Source organism: Dryobates pubescens, unplaced genomic scaffold (assembly GCF_014839835.1).
Source record: "Dryobates pubescens isolate bDryPub1 unplaced genomic scaffold, bDryPub1.pri scaffold_56_arrow_ctg1, whole genome shotgun sequence".
Taxonomy (NCBI): domain Eukaryota; kingdom Metazoa; phylum Chordata; class Aves; order Piciformes; family Picidae; genus Dryobates; species Dryobates pubescens.
In genome coordinates, this window is record NW_026530778.1 from 156667 (window position 1) to 167724 (window position 11058).

The 11058-nt window shown below is 48.7% G+C and overlaps 1 protein-coding gene across 1 annotated transcript; it reads left to right on the plus strand.

Annotated features, from left to right (window-relative positions):
- Positions 1–9279: 9279 nt before the first annotated feature.
- Positions 9280–10197, plus strand: LOC128899768 (olfactory receptor 14J1-like; the record flags this gene model as incomplete). The annotated part of the gene is made up of 1 exon (XM_054179450.1): positions 9280–10197. A coding segment is annotated over exon 1 (918 nt), but the record flags the coding sequence as incomplete, so codon positions are not given.
- Positions 10198–11058: the final 861 nt, after the last annotated feature.

An 11058-nucleotide genomic window follows, 5' to 3' on the forward strand; every position in this document is an offset into this window, starting at 1 on the left:
AAGATGACATCGACAGGCCCTAACCATTGGCCAGTTTTTATATCACGACAGAACACTTTCATCTGAGTTTCTCGATTAGTTTGATTGTTTTGATGTTTCATTATGGGTGGCATGTCATCAGATCCAAAAATACATAAGTGGTTTAACACAAACAATACCCTACTTAACCTTTCCTTAGGTTCTCCCTCCTTATGTTTTTCCAAGTATATTTTAAGGTTTGATTTGCTCTCTCTACAACAGCCTGACCAGTTGGGGAATGTGGTATGCCAGTTATATGTTTAATATCCCATTGTATGCACAGCTGTTGCATCCCTTTGCTTATATAAGCTGGTCCGTTGTCTGTCTTCAAAGTCTGAGGTACCCCCATCACTGCAAAACAAGCCATTAAATGCTTCCTAACATCTTTCATTTTTTCTCCCAATTGAGCTGTGGCCCAGATCATATGGCTGTAAGTATCTATAGAGAGGTGCACATACTTCAATCGACCAAAGCTTGGCACATGAGTGACACCCATTTGCCAAATCTGATTGCTAGCAAGGCCTCGAGGGTTGACTCCCAACCCTAGTCCTTGCCTTTGTTATGGAAGCTACACGTTGGACATGCTTGTACTATTGCTCTGGCTTCTGCATAAGGAATACCAAAACTTCTCACCAGTCCTTTTACATTTTGATGAAATTGTAAGTGTGACTCTCTTGCATTGGCAAATGCTGATACAGGAGCAGCCAATGACACTAGTTTATCTGCCCTCGCGTTGCCTTCTCCTAGGCCTTGACCAAATTTATGACTGCGAACATGAATGATTGCATATTCGGCAGACCTAAGCTTGACAGCCCTCGTGAGCTGTAACAACAATTCCCACAAGCTATTGTTGGTAACCTTTTTAATCATAGCGTCCTCAATCCTCTTAACTATGCCAACAACATACAGAGAATCTGATACAATGTTCAAGGGTATATGAAGCCATGTCTGCAAAGCCCACACTATGGCCCACAGCTCCAGGGTTTGCAGTGATTCTCCTGTTTCTGCCTCTAACATATGATGTTTCCTGTCTTTGCCATCTTGCCACACAACTACAGCCTTCATTGATTTCTTTCCTGCGTCAGTAAAGACTGTCAAAGCTTTAGGTAAAGGCTGCTCCCTAAACTTTGGTTTTTCGAGCCAATCATAGTTTGTCATCCAGCTCAACACCTTATCTGCTAAAGGTGCTGCCCGAATTGACACACCATCATCAAGACATGCACTTGCTAACTCCATACAGTTTATCAAGAACCAATCCAGATCAGGTTGCTTTATTGGCACATAAATAGTGCCAGGTGCACAACCTGCAATACTACTAAGTCGTAGTCGACATGTCTTAATCAAGTCTGCCAAAATCAAAATTTTTTGTTGAATTGTTCTTTTTGGTTGTAATGGAGGAAATATCCATTCTAAAACTATAGTACGGACAGCCTCCCCCGTTTTCTTAACACCCTGAGTTAACGCCCCGACTAGGTGTTGTTTACCCATGACAATTGTTATATCAATAGGCAAATCCAAAACCCTCCGTGATACCACGCCTTGTAAAACTTGTACTATTACATCAATGGCTTCTGCCTGGTCTGTCAAGACTGACACTGGGATTGTTGGATCTGATCCTTTTAACAAGGGTCTTAATGGTTCTAACATATCATTAGTAATGCCTACAACAGGCCTTAACCATTGAATGTCTCCCATAAACTTCTGTACATCATTTAAAGTCTGCATCTCAGTGTTCAGTGGTAACTTTTGTGGACTGATTTGCTGTTCCGTGATGGTCCACCCAAGATACGGGATTGGGATTTCACATTGAATCTTTTCGGTTGCAACTCTTAATCTCATAGATTCCATTTCCTGTTGAATCTCAGCTAGTTGTTCTTCAAATGGCTGTTGCTGGCAAAACAGAGTATCATCCATATAATGATATATAAACACATGCTGCCACTTTTGGCGCAGTGGTTGTAATGCTACTGCAATGTACAACTGGCAGAGCGACGGAGAATTCTTCATGCCTTGTGGTAATACAGTCCATTCAAAGCGCTGCGCTGGCTCTTGTCGATTAATAGAAGGTAAAGTGAATGCAAATCGACAAGTGTCTTGTTCGTGTAACTTGATGGTGAAGAAACAGTCTTTCAAATCTATTACCAACAGGTGCCATGATTCTGGGAGCATAGAGGCACTAGGCAATCCCGGTTGTAAAGCCCCCATAGACTGCATTTGATCATTGACTGCTCTTAAGTCATGCAGCAGTCTATACTTTCCTGATTTCTTCTTAATCACAAATATTGGTGTATTCCAAGGGCTAGTTGATGGTTTTAAGTGTCCTTGTTGAAACTGTTCCTGTACTAATTGATGAGCTGCTTTGAGACTTTCCTCTTTCAGCGGCCACTGCTCGATCCAAACGACCTCATTTGTTGTCCACTGTAGTTGAAACAGGAAAGTCCATGCAATGACCGCTACTAGATGTTTTTTCTTGTCAACACAGCTCCCATCTGCTGCGATACATCTCTTCCAATCAACATTTGGACAGGGTTAGGTAACGGTAGCAAAGAACATGCTATTGTCCTTGTCTTTCCATCACAAGTGACTCTGACTGGTGGTGATGTCTCTGCAACCGTGATACCACCCACTCCCGACAGCGAGGCCGTTGCAGTGGTCGATGGCCAGGATTTAGGACAACAGTGCTTTGAGATCACTGTCACATCTGCTCCGGTATCTAGAAGAGCGGTGAGCTTTCTGATTTGTCCTTGATATTCCACCGTGACCTCCATCTGTGGCCGTTTCTCCATTGAGGCCGTCAACAGTGCCAAAAGAGCTGTGGAGGATCCAAAGCCCCCATCTCCTCAGTCCAAGCGATTACAAGGCTGCAATCCTGCCTGTCAATTGTGGCAAGGGTATCAAGTTGCGCTATTTTACTTTGTGATGGAATAACAAGAGGTGGAAACAAAGTCTGTACCATTATCTGAATCTCTCCTGTATAGTCTGCATCTATCAGTCCTGCTAACACTTGTATTCCAGACATCGATGCAGATGATCTACCAATCAATAGACAACCATCCGCCTGTCCATTAATTCTTATAGGTCCATATACATTTGTTCTGATCCTTTGTGGCTTTTTGTCAATCAGGGTGACTTCTATTGCTGTTGCCAGGTCCAATCCGAGGCTGCCGGCAGTTGCTGGTCTGAGACCTGATCGCTGTTGAGGCCGGTCACTATTTGTGTCATCACGCGGTGACCTCTCGTGTTCTGTGTCATGTTTCCCGAATCACAGCAAGCAGCAGCATTGTGCGTGTTAGATTTGCATTTCTGGCACCATACATTCTGGGCCCGACAATTTCTGCGCATATGTCCTGTATTTCCACAGCAATAGCATTTGCAGCCTGCTTGCTGGCGGATCATTGGACCATTGCTGCCTTCTTTGAGATGTACGCAAAGGCACTGAAGCAGCCATTACTTGCTGATTCGACTGCGCTACCCCTTTCACTTGTTCCTCTAATCCTACCTTTAGATCTTTTACTGCCTCTACTAACATTGCCACAGGACCATCTGGAAGATTCAGTGCCTTTTCCAACAATTCTGCTACTTTCCAGGCAGGTCCTAGTGTACTAATCACTTGCCTTGTCTGCACATTACCATTCTGAATTAAACACTGTTTCAAAATTGGCTCATGAATATGATCCCCAACCTGCACTGCCTTTCACGTGGTCACTAGCTTGTCAACAAAGCTTTCTACAGGTTTGTTTTTTCCTTGCTTAATTGACATATAATGAGGAGACTGATTATTATCCCTTGTAATCTAACCGGATCAATACGAGCTTGCAATTCCATTTGTTCATACCTACCCTGTCCCAATAATTCATCCAGAGTTTTTATACCTTTGTTATATTTTGTATGTTTAAACTTTTTCTTTGCACTTGTTACCTTTTTTACCATTTTAAAATTTCTTGTTGCATTTGTTACCTTTTTTGTTCACCCCCTCTTTTTTTTTCTTTTTTTTTCTTTTTTTTTCTTTTTTTGTATTTTTTGTACTCTATGTCTAAGAAGGAAATCTAAAGACGTTACGTTAGCTAAAGAATACCGTTGAAAATTAATACCTATTCACTACAAACCTTAACATTATTGCAATATTACATGGACCTCCTTTGAAATGCCGAGGCAGACACAAAAAACAAAGACAAGAAGGTTCAAACCAAAAGAAAATCTCACAAGGTGAACTCATCACTAAGTACTCACACCTCAGTACAACCACTATGCATTAATTACCCACAAGTACTAAATGCATACCATTCATCATTCTTAGCAAAACTCTAAATAACAAATCTCTGAAAGACATTACAACCAGAAATGAGAAAATTAGCACTGTTGCTTTAAATCAGAGCAGAGTTGTGGCTAAAGCAGCTGGGAAGGGGGGTCGCTGGTGAGAGCCTCTGTGGGGGAAAGGGGCAGGGGCCAGGCAAGCGGCTGCCGCTGGGCTGCTGCCACTGTCAGTGCTGCCGGTATCAGTGGTGCGTCAGTCGGTACTGCCTTGGTCGGAGCCGTTGGTATCCGCGGGGGCCGGCAGGGCTGGCGGGCAGGGTGCAGTGGTAAGAACGCCATCACCGCGAGCCCCCAAGCACTTCGCTGTTTCTCAGAGGGGCCGTAAAGCAAAGTCGGCCCTGTTTGAATTCCTCGCTGCCGGTGTTGTGGTCCTCTGAGAGCTGCCTTTTCTCAGCTTTTTCCCCGCTGGGTGCAGACGGCAGTGGTGGTGGCTGGTAAAACACGATGTGGCCACCGCAAGATGTATCGGGGGCGGCCCTGGTCGATCGGTCGATACTTTGAAATACATCGTCTGGCTGCAACTCATCCTGACAACTTTGCTGTAACTGCAGCAGCCATTCGCTGTTCTAGTTTATATTTTTTAGTACAGTTTATGCATTCTCGCCACGGCTTTTGCAGCTTGATAGTGACCCAGTCCCACAGTCTGTTCCCATAGTCTCTCCAAACAAGTTTCATCAAAATAACTATCTCCGCTAGGGAAATCCCCTAAAGCGGATCCATGGGCCAGAAGCCCAGGAATTACTTTGGGCGATATCTGCGCCTTACGCTTTTCTAAAAAGCATTGCAATACGGAGAGCGCTGCCTCTGGCTCCATATTCACCGACGGCCGCGAACTTCACTGCCGCGATCCGTTACCCGCCGGTGTCCGCTGCTCCTTTCCTCAGGCCCACCAATGCCAGCCCGCCCAAGTTTGCCGTCGGCCTGCCGACTCTGCCCCTTGCTCCTCTTCCCCATTTGGTTGTAATTTTTGCCGTGCCTGAATAGCAGCTTTTTGTTCTGCAGCATGCTGATCGAGTGTTACCATAACCGCTCTCCATGGCTTACTATTCTTCTTAGCAGCCTTATCATCATCTATACTTTTCATCCATAAATCTTGTCCTAATTCCTTCCACAGTGTTCTATCAAAAACATCGTTGGGATCTTTAAAATATCCCAACTTCTCAGCATATTCTAACAAAGGCTCTAATTCTTTCTTTAAATCAATGCCTTTAATATTTCGCTTTTCTAAAAAGCACTTGAGTAATACGCTGCCTGCCTGCCTGCCCATATTAACGTTGATACCTGTGCGCACAGTCTCTATCAGCAGTTCCAGGTCTACAGCGTCTTCAGCTCCCAGGCTGTCCTCCTTCTCTTTGTCCGAGTGATCAGCCTCTGGTACTGCTATCCCGGGCCGGCTTCTTGCCTCCGCGCTCATGAACGTACACTTAGTCCTCGAGGAACCTTCAGACTTCTCTGTGAGTCTATGACCCTCTCTGTGGGGTTGAACCCTCTCTGTAGGGTCCCTTGTTCAGGCGCCACTTGTCGCAAGAAGGGGTCGACAACGATCAATATGATCCATGAAATCCAACTTTATTGAGCATCAGACACTTCTTATATACAGTAGCCTAGCTGCTGACCCCACCTTCTGCAGTTAAACATCCTGCTTTCCCATCCTGATGAGATAATCACAAGAATTCTGTTTTACATTCTTCTTTACTTGTTATCATCTGTATAAGGGCGCAGTGACCTTGTTTTGGTATCCTGTTATCCTTTGCAGGCAGCTGCAAGCACAGCTACAAGGTCATGGCGGCCTGGCTGCATCAACACCCTAGCTTACTGTGAGCAGTAAATAACAAGGTGGAGTCCGGCCTACACACTCTGTTCAAACCATTGTTCCATAGAACCATGTCTTTGCAAGCCATTCCGCAACAAGCTGCAGCTGCCTTGTGCCTGAAAATGGCAGGAGGAGGAAGTGGGTGATGGAGCTGCTGTTGGACATTCCCTGCCTCTGGCCAGGAGGCACTGTCAGAAGAGAAGGAGACAGTGACAAGTCAGAAGAGAATTCTCTCAGCACAGCCAAAACCACTCCCCACAGACCCTCCCCTGTCACACAGACACCTGCTGCTGCTTCTTCTCAGGGACCTTCCTTCAGCTCCAAGGCTGGAGCACTGCTTGGTCCTGCCTTAGGCTAAAAGGCAAGAGTGGGAGAGCTCCCCAGGGACTCTAAGTCACCCTGCTCTGCACCTCAGCTGGAGGGTGACCATGCCTCAATGTCACCCTGCACAGCCACCAGACACTGCTGAGAGCAGAGGGATCCACCACACACCACTCAGGGTCTCATGGTCTCAGCATCCCAATTCTAGTCCAGGAGAAACTTGGCTCAGTGTCCCCTGGAAGGCAGCACAGACTGGATGGATACCTCAAGGACACAGCCAAGGCATGACCATGGCAGCTCCTGCAGTCAGCTCATTGCCAGCCTCACAGCCTGCACTGCCCAGAGCTTCCCAGGCTGGAGGACAGCTGGGACACCTCATTGCTGTGGCTCCACCTGCACAGAAGATCTCACAGTGTCTGTGCCTGACTCTGCAGCTGAGGCTTCCATGCCCAGAGAGCCATAAACAACACAAAGAGCATCTGAGACAGGCAAGGAGACTGACAGACAGACACTCAGGAAAGCCCTCAGGTGAGGAGTGTAGGCACTTGGTGAGGTTCCCAGTAAAGCTCTGTGTGATGGTTTAAGAGGCTCAGCCCCTGCTCTAAAGGCACTGCTGAGTTTTCCTCCTCACCAGCCAGGCCAGAGACTGTGGAAGCAAAGATTCAGGAGAGCAGAGTCATGGAAAATGCCACTGGAAATTATCTGGGCATGAGCTGGACCTGAGAGCAGCCCTGACCCACACAGCAGCATCTCCACAGGGAAGGTTTTGGGTTGGGGGGAAATGTTGTGGGGTTTGGTTTGGGATGGAAATGGCAGGGGGAGAGCTGGCTGGGGAAGCAAGATTGGTGTCAGCAGCCTGAAGGGAAAGAACTGCAGGCATGGGAGAGTGTAGGAGAGGCTGCAGGAGGGATGGCCAAGGGCTCTGGCAAGGCTGAGAAGACCAACAGGACCAAGGTCTTTGTCCCCTTGGCTCTGGCACTTGCCTCTGCCACCAAGGCCTGGGAGGAGAAACTTGGCTTTGAGGGTTTGAGGTTCTTTTATTGCAAGGGCAGTGGTCAGGGCTTGGCCTTTCTGCTTCCTAGACCAAAGGCAAGTTTTTCTCCTCTGTACTTTGCCTTTGTCTCCCTGCAATCCTGGCCTCTACCAAGCTGCTCTAACGAGTCCCTGGGGAGCCTTTGTCAGTAACAAGCCTCAGTGAAGCCAATCAGTGCTTCAAGGTACTTTGGAGTTTGCTTCTGCCTTGGACTTGTTGAGAGGCTTCTTGGCAGTACCTTGGCAGAGTCTCCTGGCAGTACCTAAGGATGATGTAATCAGCCCCAAATACTCCATGGGGCTCATTAAATACTGCTGAACCTCTAATTCTTGCCAAGGTTTCTGCAGATAATTGGAGAGGTTTTAATTGCACAAAGCATCTGATAAAAATTATTTTTAAAGGTACATTTCATTACTTCTCAGCAGTAAACCACAGCAAAACCAATCAAGATCCTACCCTGGTCACTGCTCACCTTCACTCCCCACTGCTCCCAGCAGAGCCCTGAGCCACAGGTGAGGGACAGGATCTGCCTTGCCAGGGGCTGGGGTTCAGGCCTTGGCACTTTGGATCAATGAAACCCCTCCAGGTTTCCTCAGCAGCAGATCCACCTTTAGCTGCTTGTCCTGACATGTCAGTTCTCTGCTCTCACCACAGCCTGAGGACAGTTTCCCTGTAGTGTCCCCAAGTGGAACCTATTAACACTACAAGAAACTTCAGAGATTGACTCAAACTTTGACTTCTGCAGAGGTTTCATCAGCCTCCTCTTGGTCCCTGAGGTTTACCTGGCACCAAAGCCACCAGAGGGCTCCTTTAAATGCCCTGGGCTGATCATCTGCTGCTGAACTGGGCCAGGCTCCTGGGCTGCATGGAGCTCTGGCCAGAAGCAGCTTTTCTGCACAGCACAGCAGGGCTGAGGGCACTGCCAGGGCATCTCAAGGAGATGAGGAATGAACAAAGAGCTTCAAGGCAGCCAGGACTGGGAGGATGCTGAGAGCTCACTGAAGGAGAAGTCACTGCGGTTGTTGACAGGGTGAGTCTCAGGTGCTCTTGAGCCTTTCCTGGCAGGGACAGCTCCAGGCAGGAGAGATATGGGATGGGGATGAGGGGAAGCTGCCAAGAAGCCCTGGGGGAGGCTGTGTTCAGGCTGCTCTCTCAGTACTTCTTTGCAGATGTCTCTGGGTGCTGTCTGCTGGGCAATGACTCTTTAGAACATCTCATCTCCAGCATCCCTGACTGCTCTGCCCATCCTGCTGGGCTTGGAGCTGCCCCCAGGAAGGCCCAGATCTGCCAGAGGGTACTGGGCAGTGCTGAGCCTTTCCTTGGGGGATCAGCACTCTGCTCCCAGAGTCCTTTGATTCTCCTCAGGAGAGGCTGTGTCCTGCTCTGTCTCTCACAGCTACACTTCTGGGCTGGGACAGAGAAGAGTTCACAGAGCTGTCCTTTGAAGAAGTGTTCCCCTGCTCTCCTCAGAGCACAGAGAGCTGGGAGGGTTCTGAAGGCTTATTTGGACATAGCATCTACAAGGCAGCACAGGGGAAAGTGCAGGGCAGAGGGAACAGCCTGATGGGCACAGTAGCTCCACTGTAGCAGAGCCCAGATGAGTCCTTGGCAGCACATGGCCTGAGCTGCTGCTCCTCACAGCAGCCTCAGCCAGAACAAAGCAGACAGCAAATCCATTTCAGCTGGGGGATTGCTGTGACCCCTGGAGTGCTTCTTCTCAGAGGAGTCTGTCATCAACTTTTGCTTTCTTTTCTTTCTTAGGCATTCCCACAGGCAGCAGATGTCCAACAGCAGCTCCATCACCCACTTCCTCCTCCTGCCATTACCAGGCACAAGGCTGCTGCAGCTCCTGCACTTCTGGCTTTTCCTGGCCATCTACCTGGCTGCCCTGCTGGGCAATGGCCTCATCATCAGCACCATAGCCTGGGACCACCACCTCCACACCCCCATGTACTTCTTCCTCCTCAACCTCGCCCTCCTTGACCTGGGTGCCATTTCCACCACTGTCCCCAAATCCATGGCCAATTCCCTGTGGGACACCAGGGACATCTCCTATGCAGGATGTGTTCTCCAACTGTTCTTTTTCATATTCCTAATGTCAGCAGAATATTTTCTCCTCACCATCATGTCCTACGATCGCTATGTTGCCATCTGCAGACCCCTGCACTATGAGACCCTCCTGGGCAGCAGAGTTTGTCTCCACCTGGCAGCAGCTGTCTGGGCCTGTGGCTTTCTCCATGCTCTGCTACACACAGCCAATACATTTTCCCTGCCTCTCTGCCAGGGCAATGTTGTGGAGCAGTTCTTCTGTGAAATCCCCCAGATCCTCAAGCTCTCCTGCTCCACATCCTACCTCAGGGAACTTTGGCTTCTTTTGGCCAGTGACTGTTTATCATTTGTCTGTTTCATGTTCATTGTGGTGTCCTATGTGCAGATCTTCAGGGCAGTGCTGAGGATCCCCTCTCAGCAGGGACGCCACAAAGCCTTTGCCACCTGCCTCCCTCACCTGGCTGTGGTCTCCCTCTTTCTCAGCACTGCCTTCTTTGCCTACCTGAAACCCTCCTCCATCTCCTCCCCATCCCTGGACCTGGTGGTGTCAGTTCTGTACTCAGTGGTGCCTCCAGCAGTGAACCCTCTCACCTACAGCCTGAGGAACCAGGAGCTGAAGGCTGCCCTCAGCAAACTGATCCCTGGATGCTTTCAGAAGCAATAAACTCTTCTGCAGAGCAGTTCTGATGTCACTCAGTGCAGGCCCAGCCTGGCTTCTGTACTTTGTGGTGGTGGTGTTTTACTCTTTATCAAACGGTCATCCCTTTTCTAACACATTCTCTGCTCTGCTGACCAAGAGTTTGTGCAGCAGGACCTCTGTGCTTTGATTAAAAATTTAAAGAACCTTTCATCAACTTTTTCCTTCCTGAGATCCTTCCCCGAGGACTTCTCTGGAGCTTCAGGTCCTGTGTAGATTGGGAGGAGGAAGGAGTCCAAGCACTGCCAGGGAACACCAGCATCTGAATTTCCAGGGCTGTTCTCTTTCTACTTCCAGCCTCTCCTGGACAAGGCCTGAGTGCTGTGGCTGTTTGGTCAGGTTTCTCCTGTTTGGCAGTCCTATGACCACAGGCAGGGACAGGCCATGGGAACTACTCTGACTGAGCTGGCCCCAAGAGCAGTTCCACAAAGACAGATGATCTGCTCAGGGCAGAGTCTGAAGGCTTAGGGCTTCATCCAAAGTTTCTCTCCAGAGCAGGCCCAAGAAAGTGTCCCAGGGATGCAAACAGCAGGGAACAGCTCAAGTGTGAGTGTGCAGGGCTGGGGCACACAGCAGTGTGCTGATACAGAGAGGCCTCCTGCCAGAGGCCTGAAGGAGCAGCAGAGCAGGCTCTGATCTGTGTCTCTGTTCACTGCACAGCCTGGGGAAGCTGTCCCAGGGTAATCATCCTGCTCTAGCCACTCACCACCACCATTTCCACCATTGGTCTCTCACCATAGCTTGCAAAGTTTCTTTGTCCCCCAGTTGCAGGTCACAGGCTCAGGAGGTCAGCAGTGACTGCTGGCATTGCAC